General features: G+C 53.6%; 1 protein-coding gene across 13 annotated transcripts in view; it reads left to right on the forward strand.

Moving 5' to 3' along the window:
- MEGF11 (multiple EGF like domains 11) overlaps positions 1–20362 on the forward strand; it is a gene marked incomplete at both ends in the record, with an annotated part of 203825 nt that overhangs the window by 152949 nt on the left and 30514 nt on the right. For all 13 annotated transcript variants that reach the window (XM_081289812.1, XM_081289818.1, XM_081289819.1 and 10 more), the window contains 2 exons: positions 2282–2456; positions 19866–19986. In XM_081289812.1, the coding sequence (XP_081145938.1) occupies positions 2282–2456; positions 19866–19986 (296 nt within the window). The remainder of the gene's footprint in view (positions 1–2281; positions 2457–19865; positions 19987–20362) is intronic.

The following is a 20362-nucleotide window of genomic DNA, read 5'->3' on the forward strand; positions in this document are numbered from 1 at the left end:
CCTTGGGGACCAAGCCTTCAATATAAGAGACTTGGGGACATCTCAGATGCAGATCATAACAACTCTGTATCATGTCATTAAATATCTTGAAAACGAATGGATCCCTCTCTAGCATTCCTTCGTGCGGATGATCATAATTCATTTGACCATCACCCTGGTGTCAGAGACAGCCTGAGGCAGGAGATAAATATGGCCAGATAGACCCTGCTCTACCACTCACCCATTCGCTGTGTGACCTTGGACAAGTCATGTAACCTCCAGCTGCCCTCTGTGCAAAGGCTCAAATTCCTAATTCACAGGCTTGCTGAAGGTTAGAAATATGTGTGTAAAGTGCCTGGTGCTTTAATAGCCTGGTCACATATTATTTATTATTATTCAAATTGCTTCCATTTTCCACAGTTATAAATAATGCTTCAGGGAACATCTCTGTGCATAAATCTTTCTGCATGACTCTGATTATTTCCTTAGGATAGATTCTTAGAAATGGAATTACGAGACCAAAGAGTCAGAACGTTTTTAGGTCTCCTGACACGTAACCTCAAATCATTTTTGAAATTTTTACCAGCATTAAAAAAAAAAAAAACATCTTTACTGTTTTGTAGAGAAAAAAGTGAGATCCAATTGTTGTTTTGACTTGATGATTAATGAGACTAAACATCTTCCAAAATGATTATTAGCTACTTGCACTTACTATTCAGGAATCGTCTGCCTCTGTCCACCCCCTCATTTTCTGTGAGAAAACCAGGGCCCCCAGATGAGAAACTGCTTGGTTGGGCTGCACATAATTAGTTTGTTCATTAATTCATTCGTCAAATATACATTAAGTGCCTCCCCTGTACCAGGACCCCTGCCAGGCCCTGAGAGGTAAGTGAGATAGACAAGGAGTCCCCCCAGAGAGCCGCGCCCTGTGGGGCAGACCTGACAGACGCGTCAACAGACACAGAATACAATCAAACTCAGGGAAAGCTGTGCTCACTCCCAAATATGTAATTGGGCAGTGACTCTGAGCCAGGACCTGGGAACCCATCCGTAGCCCAAAGACAAAGCCCCGCCCTCCTGGAACTTAGCAGAAAGAGTTCTGGTGGCCCCTCCTGCCAGCCCAGCGCACGTTTCTCTGGATAGTTTCCCTGGATCTGGACTCCAGAGCAGGGGACACTCGGGGAGTGTAGAGGCTTGTTTCCACCATCCAGCTCCTTTCTGGTGTGTGAGTCTGGACAGTCCCAGAGGCATATGCCAAATGCCAACGATTTACTAGGGGACACATCTGTGTGCAAGGAAAACGGGGAGGGAGCCGTCAGACCGCAATGCAGCTCTGACCCGCGTGGAGGGGAGAGGAAAGGAAGGAAGCGGGTGGAACAGCCTCAGCTCCCAGCCGTTCTAGGAAAGGTTGGTTCCAGGGGGAGCCTTGAAACCAGAGGTGAGCACCAGAGAAGGCCAGTTCACCCAGCAGATGCCCACCTTAGTGTCCCTGATGTGGAGCAGCGGGAGGGAAATGTGGCCTCGGGATTTCGGCCGCAGCAGCTGTGGCCGTCCGTGTCGCACTCCTGTAAGAGCTCCGAGCAGCACATCCAGCATCCCCCTGACCATGAATGGACGTTGGCTGCTGGATCACTGCCTGCCAGAGGTCGCTGCCCTCTCTGGGGTCATGCCAGGCAGCACCCGCCTCCAGCCAAATGGTCCTTTCTCTGGCCTTGTTGGATCAGAAAGAGCCCATCTGCCATGAAAGGGCCTTAGCAAAGCACAGGTTCGGGGGACTCTGTGGTGCAGATGTTGCTGGCGAGGGAAGGCCACATCTGCCCTGGGGTCTGGTCTTAATTCATCTGACATCCATCAAACACCTGCAAGTTGGGGAGGCCCTGAGTGTCGTTGCCATCTTTTTGGGGCCACACTAGGGATCTGCCTTGGGTGAGGTGTGTGTGAAACTCTGGACCCCATAGCTTTCATGACGAGGGACTAGAGACTCTGGTCTCTGTGTGTTTGTTTCATAAAGAGTACATGTTTGGGAGTCAGAAGGTCTGGGTTCTAATCCTGATCTTGCTACAAGCTAATCCTTGCTGTGTGACTTTAGGCAAATTACATAACCACCCTGAGCCTGTTTCTGGGGACTCATGAGGCCATTAATGTGGTCTGGGTATCTTCTGATAAACAAACAAGGCATTGAGCCATTTAACCTCCCAGGTCCTTCAATCCGGCTATGCTGGGCAGACCAGGTTCAGGGTGAGCAGAATATGGGACATGGCTACAACCCTGACGGACTGTCCCCCTTCTCTCATTGACTCAGCTGCCACCCCGTCACTGGAGCCTGTACCTGCCAGCCAGGCTGGTCTGGCCACCACTGCAATGAGTCCTGCCCTGCTGGCTACTACGGCGATGGCTGCCAGCTGCCTTGCACCTGTCAGAACAGTGCCGACTGCCACAGCGTCACTGGGAGCTGCACTTGTGCCCCAGGCTTCATGGTAAGACAGGACGGCCCCTCATGGCCTCCCTGACCGCTTCTAGGTCAGCTCCCCCCTGGCAAGAGGGGTTTGGCCTTTTGCCCAGGGGTGAAGGACACAAGTGTCCCCTGTGTCCCCTTCAGAGAGTCCATGACAGGAGAGCCCCTGAGGCTGTCCTCCAAGGGCTGGGGTTTGTCATTGTAAAAGCGACAGCGGAGGAGGTCACTCAGTCACCTTCTGCTCTGAAACACTAGCTTTCTTTTGTGCCCAGTTCCTCCCTGAACAGTGTCCTCATGAGGGTGACATTTTTACATCATAATACCCACAGGCACGTAGGCTGTTTTGTGTTCTGCCTTCTTTCACCTACACTTCTATGTTGCTGCGTCTTAATTATCATCTTAAATGGCTGCAGAACTGCAGGAGCCCGTGAACCCCCAGTTTGCTCAGCCATTCCCTTACTGCTGAATATTAAGTTGATTCCAGCGCTCACAGCAGCTCGCAGTGAGCCGGTTCTTACCACTTCCCCCCACGCCTATTGAATTATTTCCTTAGGGTGAATTCCCAGGTCAGTGGGCACAATATATTTATGGCTCCTGATGGATGTTGCCATATCACTTTCCTGCAGGGTTATATAAATCTACACTGTCACCAGTAGTCTGTGAGTATACCTATTTCAATTTCCCTAACATTAAAAAAAAAAAATCTTTGCTAATTAGATAGGTAGAAAATGGTTCCTCACTGTTGCTCTAATTTGCATTTCTCTGATTACTAGGGAGAGTGAACATTTTCCCCACGTGTTTGTTTACTGTTTGGGTTTCCTCATGAATTATGCTCGTCTTTATGAGGTTTGATTCTGGGGAACTTGACACTGGAAGTAGAATCCTATTCAAAGATGGGGCATTCCCTGTGAGGCCAAGGACCCCCGTGCACACGTCCCCCAGACTTTTTTTTTTTTTAATTGTGCTATATGAAGTGGTTTGTGCAGTGTAAGAGTGTGGCCTCTGGAAACAGATCTGCGTCACATCCTAGCTGTCCGACTCACTGGCGCTGTGACCTTAGGCCAGCGGCTTAACCTCTCTTAGGCTCTGCCTCCTCACCTGTGAAATGGAACACCTGCCTTCGCGGTTGCTTACTGGTGTAGAGAAAGGCCACCCAGAGCCGTTGTAGCAATGGACCTTGTTGAATGTCAGGTTCAGAAGTGGCAGGTCTGGGTGGAGCCTGAGGCTCTGCAGCTTTGACAAGCTGATTGATGCTGCGGGTGTGTCCCCACCCTGCAGAGGAAGGGAATGCACAGCTGTGGTTTTGGTTGGGGGCTGCACTGATACCTGGCCGGACTCCCAGAGGCGCTGGCACTGTTGGTCTGGGTGTGATCTGACTGAAGCCAGTGTGCTGCCAGGGTGGTGACCCACTGTCTGCAAGACAGCCCTGTCATGAGAATGGCAGAGAGGGGGCTTGTTTACTTGGTGACACTGTCTTTTGAGGGCAGGTCATCCCTGCTCTGCAAAGCAGGACAAATCATGGCCTAGAGTCTCTTCCTCCTCCTCAGTAAAGATAAAGCTGGGTGAAAACAAACTCTTTGGTGTCTTTAAAGGGAAAATGTCTGTTCCTTCTAGAGGTTTCCTTCTAGTTGGCTTGAAATGGTGTGAGTGGTGGTCCATAACTTCCACGGAAAAATGGTAGCACCCTAGGTTTGGGGTTTGGGTAGGAGAGAATAATTACTTGGGATTAAAAATCTCACAGAACCAAATGATCAAGAGATTGAAGTTGACTGCACCCAAATGCTAATGGGGTGTCCCGACCCTAGCCAAGTTCCAGCGTGGCTACTACGGTCGTTCTGTGACTTTGGGCGAGTGTACATGGTGAGTGGTCAGGGGAGCTGAACCAACGGATGTCCAAGGTGATCTGCTATGTGGACTCCATGGACCCAATTGGGAAAATAGCCACTTCCAGGGGACATGAGGGAAAGTAAGAGCAAGAAGGCGTGTGCACCAAGCCTGTGGGACTCGTTGAGGGGTGTCACGGTCTGCTCATGTGCGTCATCATGGGTATCCTGAGAGCCCCACCTCCTTGTTCCCCCTTTTCACCCCCAGATCCCTGCTTAATCTCTGTTCCTCAGAAGAAGGGAAAATCAGGGCCTGGGAGGGGCGGGAGGGCCTGGGGAGAAGGGCTGCTGTGCTCACTGCCTCCAGCCAAAGCTCCACTAGTCTAGAGGCCAGGTCACCACCTCCCATCTGGGATGCAAATTACTTCCTGTCCTTGAACTCTGGGGGGCTTGATGCTTGCTGGTGTCATTTCACAGTGGAGTCCTTCCTGCCTGGGGCTCAGGAGGAAGACAGATGGTGAGCCACGCTGCCCTGGTGAGACCCCGTGAATTGCCATTCATCTCCTGCTCAGCCTCATTATACCTGGAAAGGCTTTTCTGGGGCCCTATTGGGTGTTAGGCAGGGTCCCCTCAAGGTGATTACAGCACAGTCAACTCTTCTCAACCAGCAAGTGACTCATTTCTGCAAGCACCAGGCTCCAAGGGGAATATTGTTACTCTGGCCCTCACCCCAGCTTCCCAAGTATGTGACTTCCTGCAATTAGCCAGCTCTGGCCAAAGTTGGGAATGGGACAATCAATCTGCAGAGCACACTCCCCTTAAACTACCCCACAGTCAGTAATAATTAGATGTGCCTTTGTCTGTTGGATGGTTTGCCCATTTCCCAACAGGCTTTAGGATAGGGAATTGGCGATGGGCTAATTAAAAGATCCAGTCTCTGGGAGTTCAGAGACCTTCACCCTAGGCTCAGCGACCTTGGATGCCTCACTTCACCTTCTTGGGCCTCAGTTTCCTTATCTGTAAGATAGAAGGAGTCAAGCAGTCTTGCCTGCTGTCAGATGTGAGTAGTCAACATGCTTGGTCATGGATAGGAGGCCACATCCTCAGCTGTCCCCTCCCACCAGGATGTTGTGCAGCTTTATGAATGCCAACTCTCTGAGGGCTGGGAGGGGTCAACACCACCAGGCACAGTGCTGATGAGGTAGTCCAGAACCATCCCTGGGACCTCAGTGACCTGCTTGCTCCAGCCAGGTGGTCCCCACCTCCAGAGGGCGCAGGGACATGGGGCAGAAGCAGGCCCTGCTTGGCATGCTGGGCATGTTGGCCCTCACCCTCTCCCCTCTCACCAGAACATTGGATATTTATTCTGCTAAGGACTGGGGCGGGGTGTGTATGCAAAGGCTCATTGGACACCCATCCAGCCACCACCAAGGAGTCGTGCTCTGAGAATAATCCTTCCCACACCAGCAGCGACACTCACTGAGTCTGTGCTGCCTGCATCATCTCCTCCATGCCTCCCCGGAGCCCTGCAGCGGTACACGAGCACTTTCCTCAATTTGCAAACGAGGAGCTGAAGTTCCAACAGGATAAGTGACTCACCTAGGATTAAGAAGCCAGTTTTGTTAGCTGATGAGCTCTGATGGAAGGGGCACTGTAGAACCACACAAATATGTGTTCAAATCCTGGCTTTCCCACCCCTGCTCAGCCTCCTGGCAAGTCATTGTCCTGCTTCAGCCTGAATATCCTCATCTGTTACAGGAGACTTTAGCTGTGAGAGTGGGAAACTTCATGCAGAAAACTCACAGCTTAGTGCCTGGAACATAATAGATCCCTGGTAGAAATGCTAAGTTTTTAGGGTGGTGAGGGGACTTGCTTCCCCAAGTCCTGGCATTCACACACACACACACACACACACACACACACACACACACACACACACACACACAGAGTGTCAGGATGAGCTAGCTGTTGCAGGCAGATCCACCCAAGCACCTGTGCATCACCCTGAGTGGTCAGTCAGTCCCAGGAGGCACTGTGAGGTGGATATGTCAGCATTTGGGGAACAGAGATGGGGATGGAGGTGGGAAGAGACCCTGGGCATTTTACCCGTTAGCTCGGCAGCAGCAGTGGCATTATTTGGGGGCATCCATTGGTGAATCTCACTAGGGCTTCCCAGTGGGGAGGATAGTCTTGGGCTGGAAGGTCATAAGCAAATTCATAGCTCTGGGTACCCTCCTTTGGATTTTCTGATTCTCACCTGTAAAATGAGAATGAAATTCTCTGCCCAACAGAAACAGTGGTGGGGGTTCCAGTCATTCCAAAGGGAATACTTAAAAGGGGAGACATTGCTTCAGCACCTTGGACAGCACCATGCAAGGTTCCCTAGGCACCCTCAGAACCCATGCCGAGCATCAGGGTGAACTGGACATGGAATGAGGGGTCAGTGAGGGGAACTCAGACCAACTGAGTCCTGAAGTACCTGCAGCTCTGTCCTGGAAGAGTCTTTCTGAAGAGGTGAGGACCTTTCTTTTCACCCACCCACCCTGGCTAGAGGAGTCGCTGCATCGTGGATGAGGGGCAGGTGGAGCTGACCATCCACTTGCAGGTTCAGGTCACATCACCCTTACCATGGCCCCTCAGAGCCCACCAAAGAACATGCAAACCCTTTGTAACTTGCTCTCAAAACTGAGTAGCCCAAGTCAGGACTGTGGCACACACCTGTAGTCCCGCTACTCAGGAGGCTATGGCAGGAGGATCGCAAGTTGGAGGCCAGCCTGAGCAATTTGGCAAGATTCTGTCTCAAAATAAAAAGTGAAAAGGACTAGGATGTCGCTCAGAGGTAGAGCACCCGTGGGTTCAACCTCCAGTACCCAAAATCAAAACAAAACGTTAAACAAAATAGTTAGTCCACCCTAATCTCATGTCTGGCTCAGTCCTGCCAGAACCTGTGTGGTAGCCACACATGGCTCCCTTTTCCCCACCTACATCAGGGCCTCTTTGCCTTTGCCAAGGCTGTCCCCCTGCCTAGAACACCCTCCCACGGTCCTTCTAGAACCCATGCACATCCTTCTCAGCCTTCAGGCCGAGATCCAAGGCTGCTCTTCCACAAGCCTTCCCTAAATCTCCTCTCCTCAGAGGCAACCCTTCCATCCCCCCCTCCTCACTGCACATGCCCCTGAGGACAAGGCCGCGTCTCCCGCTAACTCTGTGCAGGAGGGAAATTCATGGCGTTGCCCGCAGGATTGGGACTTGAATCTACCTGTTGACCCCTCTGAAGTTCGTGGCCGCCCTCCAGCACCCCCTCTGCATTCTTTGGACAATGGCAGACCGCTGTCTTGGGCAGTACTGTGTGGTGGTCACACAGACCCGGGCGCTGGGTCTCCTGCCCGTTTAGTTGCGTGTGAAACAGTAATAACCCTAAAGCCCACGGAAGCGCTGGGCGGATTCGGTTCACCAGCACTTGCAAAGCCCTTAGAAGAGCTGGCAAACTAGCCATCCGTCAACACGTTTTAGTTATTGCCATTTTTTACACATCAATACTGTCACCAAGGGGGTCCCACTCAGGAGGCCCACCAGGCCTGGCCCCGGGGCCCTGCTCGGGTGGCAGGTAGCAAAGCCAAGTGAGCCGAAGCCTTCCCCCTGCTGGGGCTGAGGGCTCTGGGGTTCCCCAGAGCAGCCCCAGAACTGAGGGTGGCCTCCTCCTCCCAGGGGAGAATGTCCAACTCCCCCACCCCCGCTTCACAGCTGTCCAGCCCTCCCTGCCCTGATGAAGGCCTCCCCGAGATGCCATCCTGATGGAGCCTTCTGCGCTGCTCCAGGACTAATGGCTGCCACCGTGGCACCTGCAGGGAGCAGCCTGTGTGGTCACTGGTAGGCCTGCAAAGACTTGGTCTCCCAGGCCCCCTCCTGGCCGTCCTCCCGCATGGAGCCCCAGTGGCCATTCCTCAGTAGATGTCCCCTTCGACTCTGGCTGTAATGGGGACAAGGAGCTCAGGAGGTGGGGGCGGGACTGTGTCCCCCTCCCGGGGGAATGGGGGCACATATTTCTCCCCGGGGATGACAGCATTTCTATTACCTTAAAGGGCTCATCTATTTATGCTGCGATTTTTTGAAGCCCTGTCTGCCGTTATTGAACCCTGCGCGCCGGCAAAGGGAGCGAGCACTCCATCACCCAAATGAACAAACTCCTTTCCGCATTTGTCTCCCCTTCTGCGCGCTGTCGCTGCGTGGTTCATGTGCAAACCTCAGCTGCTTTGGCCAGGAAGGCAGGAGGGGGCCAGAGTGATGAAACTGCAGATCAGTGGGGCAGGGACTCAATTTCCTCCAAGCCTCCCAGGGTCCTTCACAGACGTGCCCTCTCCTGGCCTCCCCCAGCAGGACAGAAAGCGCCTGCCTGTTGGGTGGCCCCTGAACTTGTTCTGGGGAGCAAGGGTAGGCACAGCCAGGAGAGGATGCACACTGAAGTGACCGCCAGGTGAGGGATGATGATGTGCTTCCTGTTCTAATCTTTTCATTCTTCATCAAACTGAGGTCTATAAACTATTAGCCCTGAGAGCAGAAAATCAGCTTCCTGTGCCCCACCACCACCACCACTATTGACTAATTTCCTAATTATAGTAGTAAAAGATTTTCCTGGATGCTGTGCTGGAGATGAGGAATTTACCTTCTGGCTGCTCCAGCCCCCTGAGCAAAGAAGCACGACAGTGCTAAGTAGCAGAAACAATCCAAAAATATCACACACACACTCCAGTACTTAAGCCCCAGCTCTGCAGTCACCTGCTGTGGTGGAGTTATTTAGGCATCTCAAACCCTAGCTTTTTATCTATAAGACAAGATAAAGAATGGTACTATGTTACAGTGTGATTGTTAAGATTGAATGAGATAAAATAGACACATGCTTAGAACAAAGCCCGGCGTGTAGTAGTTGCTCAATAAACGTTTGCCAGGATTCATTATGTGGCTGTGTGGAAAAGATACAGCATTAAGTAAAAGGGCATGAACTTTGGGGTCAGAGAGGCCTGGGTTGGAATCCCACGTGGTCTGTCTGTCTGTCTGTGTGAGCTTAGGCAATGTACCAAGCGTCTTCGAGTCCCCGTTTCCCTGCTGTACAATGGGTTAAGAATGCCAGTCCTGCAGGTCAGTGGTACACTGAATGAGATGCAGTGTGGAACTCACTAGGTAAAGGTGGGAACCGGCTCCTGAGGGTAGAGATGGAAGGATGCTCTGCATTTCACGGTGCACCTTCTCCCTGCACAAAGAAAGAATCTGAGGTCAGAAAGGGAAAGTGACTTTTCTCAAGTCCCACAGAAAGCCGCGGGTGGAGGTCCCAACTCCCAGGTCAGTGCTCTTTCCGCTTTACCTCCATGTCATGAGTCTCCTGATGACGGACTGACACCTACTGATGTTTCCCTGCGCAGGGAGGGACAGTGGCGGGATGCTGGAGGAGGGCAGCAGCAGGTGAAGTCATGTGGGCAATTAATCTACGGAGCAAAGTCGTGGAGACTCGCTTTGTGTCACTAAGGCTGAGTCCAGTCTTCCCCTGGGGACCCGTAGTTTGTGGCTTCGTTAGGGAAAATTGCTGACTCTACTGTTCTGAAAAGTAAACCTGCCATCTCGGGCCACACTCTTGCTGCCGTGTTCCGGGTGTCCTCACCTGCTCCCTGGTTCCCAGCTGGGGCTGTGGGCCTGGCCCGGCACTTCAGCCCTCTGTGCCCGGAAGAAGGTGCTGGGGCAGGTCTCAGGCCCCACTCTAAACACACCCAGGCTCCCTTTCCTCTGAGCCTCGGGTATTGGTGGGGCTTCTGCTGCTCCCAGCCCTGGAGGGGAGGGCCTGGGTCTGAGCCCTCAGATTCCAGAGGGCGGGGTGGGGGGCCACAAGTCAGAGGAAACCAACAACCGCCTGGGGTGACCATGCTTCCATCTCCAGCATGATGTGCAGGGCGGCCTAGGCCACCCTCCATGCTCCTGGTCAATCCTCACAACCACCCTTAGGCAGAGGCTGTTAGGACCCACTTGGCAGATGGGGAGACTGAGGCTCAGAGAGGCAAAGTCACCTTCCCTGGTTGGTAAGTGGCCAACGGGAACGGAGCCTATGGCTCTTTGAACCCAGAGCCTGTGCTTTTACCTGAAAACCAAGATGCCTGCACAGGACGGGGCTGTGGGTACATTGTTAAATAACAGACTGACACTTTCTCAGGCCTCTTCCTAGGATAGGGGACAATCCCAGCAACCTCATTTCTCAGCCGGGGCCTCGGTGTCCTCCCACCCTTTGTCTTCTCCAGGAGGGAGGCTGGGCCCTCAGCCCCTCACACCTGAGCTGCTGGTCCTCACCGCGCCTCTGCCAGGAAAGCCAGGAAGGTACTGTTGGTGTATTTCATAGATGAGAAAACTGCAGTTCAGAGTGGTCTTGTCCCAGATGATAGGACTTATAAGGACACGAAGGACCGAGGGCTAAGGCCTCCAAGGCCAGGCTCCCTGAAGGACAGCTGGCAGGGAGCTGGGGTCAGTCCTGAGGACAGGACTAGCTGGGAGTCCACCGGAGCTCCAGCCCGACTCCTACCTGCGGGGGCTTCCGGAAGCCCCAGAGCAAACAGTTGCTTAGAAGGACTGACTGGTGGATACCCCAGGGTGTGGCACCCAGGGGACCCGGCTCGCAGACTCCACCCGCCAGGTCTGCAGCGAAGAAACCAGGTCTGTGCCTCAAACGCCAGCACCCCCACCCAGCCATCCCCCAGCCGTGGCTCTCTCCCCTCACAGTCATTAGCAGCAGTAATACTATTTGCAAGAGTAATTATCTACCCCAGGAGGGGAAGGGACTCCTGCCAGAAGATGTGATTATGTCTGGAAAATGAAAGATGTTATTGAAAAAGGTCATGAATAAATCATATCAAGGTGGGGTAATAAGAAAACGAGGGGTGGGAGGGTACATTTAAAAAAGAGCCCTGTAAGAGTCCTCTCCCAGAAACATTGGAAGAAAATAACTTTTCTCTTTTCTACTCAGTGTTTTGAGGAGGAAGATTCAGTCCCCTGAGCCAGGCCCAGGGAGGCAGGGCGTGGCCACATCCGCCTGGGTCCTTGTTCGCACCCCCCATCAGCCTCTGGAGGGCCTTCTGTCCCCCACAGTCTGGTTCCCACCCAAGATGTTGTCCCTATCATTATTGCTAGTCTGGCTCTGCCAGCCACCAACCTGCATCCACACCACACAGCCCCCACCCCAGGGGAACTGGATTCTGATACTACAGTGTGCACCCCCCCTCACAGATCCAGTCCCCATTGTGAACCCAGCAGGGCCATCACTCACACCCCACTTGAGATATTCCACTGATATTTTCCAGAAAATTGATATAACATATGTCACCTATACACATGTCACATATACACATACATACAATCACGTATCTATGTATACATGCATGCACACACCTACACTGACTTATGTGTGTGGTGCCTCTAGAGTTGTGCAGTGCACATCCTACAGAACTGTACAGAGCAACCTTGGGTCACTGGCAGCCTCTTCATTTTAGACAAATAAAGGTGAGAATGAATGTTCCAGGTGGTTTTGGTCCTAACATTCATTCCTCTTCCCTTTGCTGGGGAACCAGGCAAAATTACTCCACTCCATAGGCCCTGGGCACTCCCTGCTCGGCACAGGGAGGCAGGCACGGGAGGTGGCCATGACAAGAAACCTGTATCCCTCTCTCTCTCTCTGTCCCCCTGGCTCTTGGCTCCTCGCATCTTGTGCAGTTTCTTCTCTGCAACACGCGTCTGCTGTCAGGTGCTGCTTTATCCATGATGCACTAATGAGGTCCAGCGGGGTTTGCTGTACCTCTCAGAGGCCTCGGTGACTGGTGTGCGGTCCAGCTGGGCCACGTGTCTTGTGGGCCACGTGTCCCTTTTTCCCTGGAAAATCACAAATGAGGCTCCCTCCCTGGGAGCCCTGCTGTCTGGGAATGAGGGGGAAGTGGAGGCAGGGGAATGGCCCAGGGCCAGCGTTCTGCGTGGCGAGCACAGCAGGCACCTAGCAAGGGCTTGCGAACAATGGAGCACACTGCTTGTGTGTGCTGCTGGCATGGCTGTGACACTGGACACCAAAAGCCGTCCCCACCGATGACCCCAAACTCCAGGAATAGCTGCAGAGAGCAGGGAAGAGAAGCCATCAGAGGCTCAGGGGCAGCAGAAGCAGAACGTCCTGAGGCAGGGAGGTGCCTGTGTCCCAGGCCCCGTGGGACAAGCTCGACTCCACTCACCCTGGGTCCCGGTGACACCCACTAGGGCTTAAAAAGTGTTTCCTGGGTGTCTGAGTTGATTCAGCACCGATTACTGAGCAGGGACTGTGTGGGAGGCGCTGGGCGGAGGGCCAGGGCCACGGGCGGTTCTCACACTTGTCAGAGCTGAATTTTTTAAAAAAATTATTATTTTATTATGATTATGGTAAGTGCCACAAAGGAGCGAGTAACAGGGACACCTGTTGTGACAATGGAGGGGAGGGGAGAGTTAAGGAGTGTGGGAGCTCGGTCACCTAGTCTAGTGTGGTGGTTAGCAGGACCTGGGCTGGCGCAGACATCGGTAGATGCTGGTGGCCTGTAGGGATGGGTGCTGGAGGCCAGGTCAGCGTGGGTCAGGGCTTTTGCCTCACTTGAACCCATGAGCTCTGGCCCAGGGCCCTTTCTACTCCTCCAACAAAAGGACCAGTGGGACCAGGTGCAGTGGCTCACGCCTGTAGTCCCAGCTCCTCAGGGGGCTGAGGCAGAATTGCTGGTTCAAGGCCAGCTTGGGCAACTAAGCAAGGCCTTGTCTCAAAGTCCAAAACAAGAGGGGCTGGACGCAGCTCAGTGGTACAGCACACGCCTAGCGTGCATGAGGCTCTGGTTCAGGCCCCACCCTGTAAAACAAGACACAGCGCCTTCCCTGGGTCTGTCCCCAAGTCCTCCTTGCTGAGCTCTGATAGGCTGGCGGGTGCACACCGGCTTCACCCTGGCCCAGATCTGAAGAACCCAGTTCTACTGTTTACACTGCCTCCCGCCCACAGGGCCTACCTAAGGGGACCTGGAGATGAACTTCCACAAGGGCCTCCCTCCTTTATGCACATAAAGGTCGACCACTTGCCACTCTCCTCCTTCTTCAACTCCAAGAAATACTCATTAACCTCCTGCACCTTGCTCAGAAAACAGGCGATCAACATGAGAAGCCCAGCTGTTGATTAATTTTCCCAAACAGGGCCAAACTACAAAGCAGCACACTGCGGGGGTGGGGGGGAATTCCACAAACAACATTTGAAACCAATTTAATAGAACATATAACTCCTTACCCGGGGGTGCGGGCCTGCACGGCCACGCTGGGCAGGAGCCAGGTGAAGGTGAAGGAGAGATTTGCACGTCTTGAGCGGGACCCGCTTGGAGGGTTCCATTCTGCCCGTGGTGCTTTCAGATCAAGTTTCAGATCAAGTTAATAGCCAAGGCTGCATCTATAATTAACAGCCTTTGGATGGGAGGAAGCGTTCACATCCATCTCCCATTCACCGAGTGAAGATGCTGAGCGGGCCTGGCAGGCAGTGCCCAGTGGAAACTGAGGGATATGCCCTGCGGAGGCAGCGGTTCCCGGTCCTGGGAGGAGTGGTGTGGGATAGGAAGATGAAACCCAGATCCAAGGGGATATAAAATTACCCAGGCATAACCTTCCAGGTGCTGAGAAAGGGCCAGGGCTTCTGAGCCTCCGTGGGTGGCCCTTGAAGACACAGACTGTGTTTAGGTAATGAATCGATAAGAACAGGGTCAGCGTAGGCAAACCCAGAATATCACCATCTCTGTGCTATGATTAGCTTTCTGCAATTGAAGTGGGAGACAGAAGATTCGAGTTCCAAATCCATGTCTCCTTGCGCTGGCTGTGTGCTCCTGGGCAAGTCACTTACCTCCCTCAGCCTCAGTTTCCTCACCTGTAAAACAAGGCAGTGGACCAGGTGGTTGCCAGTGTCCTTTCATCTCTGGCACTATGGGCTCTCTCCACACCATCAGGACAGGTGTGACCAGGTCCAGGCTGGGTACTAGCAGAGTAGGTGACCACCCAGATGGTATCATTCTTAGAGGCCAGGAGGGGTCGTGCCTAGGCCTACGACTCACCATTCCTCACTCCTTTGGGCGAAGACCCCACTCCAGACAGGAGGATGCTCCTGGGGACAGCTACGGGGCCTTAGAGATGATGCAGCCAGCGGCCCCCAGCCAGACACTGGCAAAGGCTGCTGCAGGTTGCCAGGAGTAGTTTTGAACATTCCCCAAACCAGCCAGAAATCCTACATTGCCCATAATGAGGCTGGTAAACACTAAAGATTTTCTTCTGCTCTTAATTAGAATTAAATTATCTCTATATGATAGCCCAGGTTAATGTGAGCTGATCAGAAGCTCTTCTTGGATATAGGTGACATCATAGGAATCTCTAGGTCATGGTCACTGACCAAATCGTACCTGTCCAAATCTGGACTGGCCTTGGACACTGGCACAGAGTGACAGAAGTGTCTTTCAAATTGAGAGGTTTTGCAGGCAGAGGATTATAAAAGGGTCCTGGATAGTGAAAAGTTGGGGACATTGGTTGACTTCAATGCCACAGATGATTGGCATAGAGAGCAAAGCTTGTGTATTCCCTGGAACGATCACGTGTCCATCAGGAGAGAAGCCTGCCTTCCAGAAAGATGTGTGGGAATCCTGGATGGCGGTGATCTTGGGGAATAGCCTCAAAGAAGGGGCGTAGGGGCCAGGCCTGGCTTGGGGGTTGGGAAGAGGGTCTGGGCCATGCAGAACACGAGGTGCCAAAGGCCTTCACTGCTGACTGAGCTCACAACCTTGGCTCTCACTGGGTCCTTTTCCCCAGAGTGTGAAGAGGTCGACAGACATGAACACAGGGCGGGTTTGGGGCAGGCACTGCGCTCCACTTCCCTGGGAGCAGTGGCTCCTACGGCCATCTCTGCCCTGTGGCTCTGGGTGGGTGCCATCACCCCTCAGGTCCTGTTCAGCTCAGAGACTCCGTGAGCAGATGCTCTAGAAGCTGACAGGATAACGTCCCGAATGAGCTTCTCAGCCTCCTCTTGGCTAGGCAAGCTGGCAGGGGTGCTGGGCAGGGCATGGAGCCACACACGGGGATCTGGCCTGGCTTTCCCTTTTCACAAGAGTGCCAGGGAGACTCAGAGTCAGTGTGGCAGCAAGGGACTCATCCTCAGACCAGACAGTACTTCCTATGTGCAGCAGGAGTCACCAGCCCAGCCTACCAGGGCCTTGCTCGTTTGTTCAACACACTTCCATAATTCCTGTACCCTGTGGCTGGAACTCACCTAGGGATGCTGGGCAACCCCGACAGATAAGGTCCCAGTTCTTCCAGAGCTTCTAGTCTCATTGGAGGGACAGAGAGTAAACAAGTGACCAAACACGTTGCTCAAGGATGGAGTCTGGGCCCAGGGCCCCTTTGTGCCCCTGGAGCCTGTCACAGGCTTGCTGAATTGGCTGGCTGAGAGAGAAGCATATGGAAAGTGCCGGTTCTTTAGGTTCTGTCCACTGCAGAAGGCAATGTGTACGCACACACTACTCATTTCAATTAAACATTTATTGAGGGTCCATTATGCACCAGCAGCGATCGTCTGGAGCCCAGAGTCTAGGCGTGAAAACCAGACCCATCTCCCCTGATGGAGGCAGGAATATGAGCCACAGGACCCCCAGGGTGCTAGGATGGTGGCTGCTGGTGTTTCTCATTTCCACCAGGACAGGGCCCGAGGGCAGGGGAGAGTACCCAGGAAGAACTGATGGGGGAAAGCGTGAAGAGGCACAAATTTGTTCCTGAATCTATACAAATGGAAAAACAGACACGCCGGAGACAGCACAGAAACACACTGAGTGTGCTGGCCACCCAAGCACGCTTGGACATAAATTTCCACATTTGGGAGGCTAAGGCAGAAGGATGGCAAATTGAAGGCCAGTCTTTACGGTTATCCTGACATAAACCTCTTAGACTCGGACTTTACATAGATCATCAGGATTAAGGCCAGCTAGTAGTCCCCACAGCCAAGGAGGCCACAGCAGAGGATAGGTGGGGGGAGCTCTGGGGTGGGCAGGACTGACAGGCCACCCTGAGAGACGCCTGTAATTGGCTTGCTGGAGGGTCAGGCCCAGATACCCTGCTAATCAGCTCTAGAGCCGCCCCGCCCTCAGGTCAGAGGCTAGAAGGTGTGTGTGTGGGGGGGTGTGGTTTGAACCAGTGTAGCTCAGGGTTCCTGTGCTTGTTGAGGTGTTGGAGTGAGGCAGGCGGCCACACTGGGCCCCGGGTGGGTGAGGGGAGTTCAGGAAGCTGGCTGTATCTGGCTCCGCTTTAGGACGCATCCGTTTCCCCACTTGGACTTTGTGCTGTGGGAACCCACAGGTGTGCCCCCTGGGGGAGTAGTTGTCCCGTCCCCCAAAACCGGGCCTTGGTGTCAAAGTTGCCACTCATGTGTGAGGACAGGAACGGGGAGCCAGCCCCCAGGGGAGATGGGTGGGAAAACTGACCCTGGAGTCCGATTCCTGCCCCCCCGGAGCATCTCCTCCCCTCCTGCACAGGACCCCACCTTTGCTGCTGGAGGAATGGCTCAGTCCTCCAGAGCTGCCTCCTGCCTAGACCTCCAAGGCTTTTGTGTGTTCTTTTAATAAGAGATGCCAGGACACACGCGGCTCTCTCATTCTGTTCTGGTACTGGGGATCTGGTAACCAGGAGCACTCTACCTCTGAGCTGCGTCCCCAGCCCTTCCTGTTTTTATTGTTCTGAGAGTCTTCCTTAGTTGTCTAGACTGGTCTCGAACTTGAGATCCTCCTGCCTCAGCCTCCCAGTAGGATCTTAGGCATGTGCCACTGCATCCAGCTACACATAAGTTCTTACAGTGCTTTCTGCCCAACCCATTGATCTACCTGCTCCACAAATAGAAACTGGTTTAACCCTCTGAACAGTCTGGTGCATAGGGTTATTAGTCCCACTTCACAGATGTGGGGAGCGAGGTCCAGTGTGTGTCCGCAGGGTGGCAGCAGGTTGGGAGAGGCCACCTGCTCGCTTGGCCCTGCTTCTCTCTGGAATGCAGAACCGCTTCTCCCTCTGCACATCACTGCAGTGGGCTGTGGGACCCTGGGTAAGTCACTGTCCCCTCTGAGTCTCTTCTTTCTGTTCTGGAAGCAGAGAGCCTCCCAGCCGGTAGCCTCCTAGGGATTCCCTGGGAGGAAGTCGTGCCCCAACACAGCACACCTATCCTCTGGTGTAGCCTCCTTGGCTGTGGGTGGCAGGCAGCTCAAGCTTCTTGACCCCATCCGCAGACCCTAACTGGGCCCACAGGGGACTGGAGGCCTCCAGGAGGATCAGGGTCAAGGACCAGACAGGAGGCTGGGCCTTGCAGAGAAAGGTGGACACCGTGCCTGAGATTTATGCCCAGGCCCAGGTCCTAGAGCTCGAGTGTGTCTTTGGGGCCATTTCTAGTCTTGGGGAAGTGAGTTTTCAGGGTAATGGGGAAGCTGACAGACTCCACTGGTCAAGCCTTCCAAGACTGGGCGGGAGAAGAGTGGGGCGGTAGGGCCTCTGGTGCAGGCCTGGCACTCCTAGTGCCTCCTCCTGACGTCGCCTGTGCTTGTGTGACAGAGAGGGCCGCCCAGGAATGTCCCCTTGGCCAAAGGTCCATAGCCTCTGGTCTCTCTGGGGCCTAAGTGAAGGTGAAGCCAGGTGTTGGACCCTCAGAGTTGAGAGTGAGCTCCTTTACTCCAGGGCTGCCATTTTACAGATGCTGGGACTGAGGCTCAGAGACGGGCAGTAACCTAATCAATATCACACAGCCAGTGGAGCCCAGATAAGCTCTGGTCTTCTGGCCAAGATGTGCTGTTTCACAATAAGCTAAGGTATGAGTCCTGAGAACCTGCTGGAGCCATCTAAGGGGAAATGAGAATTCAACAGGCCCCAGAGCAGACAGCCCCAGTTTCCCAAGGTGGGAAGGCATGTCCTGGGGGGACTCCAGGAAGAAAAGCCAAACTCCATTTTCTGCCATTCTAGGTCCCCAGCCTCCCTTTAAAATACCTCCTTCACACCTCCCTACACAAACTCCTCCCTTCAGCCACCCTTCAAGGGCTCCAGTCTCATGGTCCGCTGCACTCTTGCCCCTGACGCTCTCCCCATCTGGACGGTCTCTGTCCCTCACAGCATGCTCCAGCCCTCAAGGCTTGAGGTCCCCATTCCTGCACTCCTCTGCTCCCCAGCAACTCGCCCTGAACCCTTCTCAGGGCCAACAGCACACACTGTCCCTGGGGCAACGGATCCGCCCTTCCCACCCAGGCCTCACTTCCCAGCACCTGGAAAGCTGGGCTCCCAGCTGAGGCTCTTTCTAGAAGTTGCCCTCACAGGCATCCATCTCACCTGGGGAATCCCATCCCTGTGGCCAGGACCACATCAGCCAATCACTGATGAGAACGAGGGTTCTCTTACCTTCCCCTTTTATAGATGCTGGGACTGAGGCATCTATAAAGGGACTGAGGTCGACTCTGAGGGGTCTTCCTGCAAGGTCAGCAAAGGACTTTATCGCCTCCAGTCAGCCTCTCCACTCAGTCCTTCTTCCCTTACAGAGGTAAGGCTTCTCCAAGAATGCCTGCCAGGAAAACTGGTTTATGTCACCCAGCAAAGATGGTTCCCAGGTTGGAAGGAGGTCAGCCATTCCAGCTCTGTGGCCTTGACAGTTAGACAACTTCTCCACATAAAGAACTGAGTGAGGTGACATATGCGTGGTGCATGATACTGGGAATATGGTTAGTACACGGAATCATGATCATTACCCCTGGTTTCTCTGAGGTTCAGGCAAAAGGCAACAGGATACTATTTGTGTCACAGTGTTGTTGAAAAGAATCAAATAAGATTGGGAAGATTAAGTCCTGGGCTGATGTGACCTAATAGAGACTCGTGGGGCCACGCTCCCTGGGCATTTGCCTACCCTGGAGTCCTGGTCTGGAGGCTGGACCCCACCCCAACCTCTAAGGGTCACTGTATTCATTTTTTATTGTTGGGGTAACAAATTGCCACAAATGTAGTGTTTTAAGACAATACAAAGTTTCTCATCCTACAGTTCTTGGGGCAGAGTCTGTGGGTCTCCTCAGGCTGAGGTCAAGGCCTTGGCAGGCCGGCTCCTTTTCGGAGAGTTGAGGGGAAGAATCTGGTTCCTGCTTTTTCAGGTTGTTGACAGAATCCGTTCCTGTGGTTGTAGGATCGAGGTACCCGGTTCCTGCTGCTGTAAAAAGATTGATCGTAGTTTCTAGAGGCTGCTGCATCTGGCCCTGTGCCTCTTCCTCCATCTTCAAAGTGAAGGCCGGCTGTGGCGGACCCCTGGCTGGCCCTCTCTCGGCCCTGCCTCCTCCAGTCCTCTTCTATCTTTAAAGGCTCATGAGCTCACCTGAACACTCCCAGCTGCTGTCCCCATCCCAAGGTTCTGAGTCACGTCTGCAAAGTCCCTTTTTCCTTGTAAAGTAGCACATTTACAGGTTCCAGGGATCGGGGCCTCTGCAGGGTGGCACATCGCCCTGCCTGCCGCAGCCACTCAGCACAGGGAGACCCCTGAGCAAAACTCACTCTCTTTCCAGGGAGAGGTGTGTGCAGTTCCCTGTGCGGCAGGGACCTATGGCCCCAACTGCTCATCCGTCTGTAGCTGTAACAATGGTGGCACCTGCTCCCCGGTAGATGGTTCCTGTTCCTGCAGGGAAGGTAACACCCTCTCTCCCGAGCCCGCTGGTGACTGAGGATCAAGAGGGGCTGCTCCTGCCCACCCAAGCCCATGCAAGGCCAGAGCCCAGTTCACACTCCATCCAGGGACGTCAATAGCAGGAATGTCATAAAGGGGTTCTTCTCAAGGGTGTGAAGAACACACAGAGTGGTGGGCCATGATCGAGCACCTGTAGAAGCTGCGCCACTCCTGGGATTGGAGGGACAAAAGGAGTCCCAGACCTGGGCATGAGGCTTACCTGGTAGGAACTGGGACATAGACAGAGGGGGCCTGGCCACTGCCAAAGCCCTGGCAGAAAAAGGAAGAGGTCACAGCTGGCTTCTCTCCTGCTCCTCCCCCTAGTCTGTGGGTCAGACT

Source organism: Spermophilus citellus, assembly GCF_964194105.1.
Source record: "Spermophilus citellus genome assembly, chromosome: 4".
Classification (NCBI taxonomy): domain Eukaryota; kingdom Metazoa; phylum Chordata; class Mammalia; order Rodentia; family Sciuridae; genus Spermophilus; species Spermophilus citellus.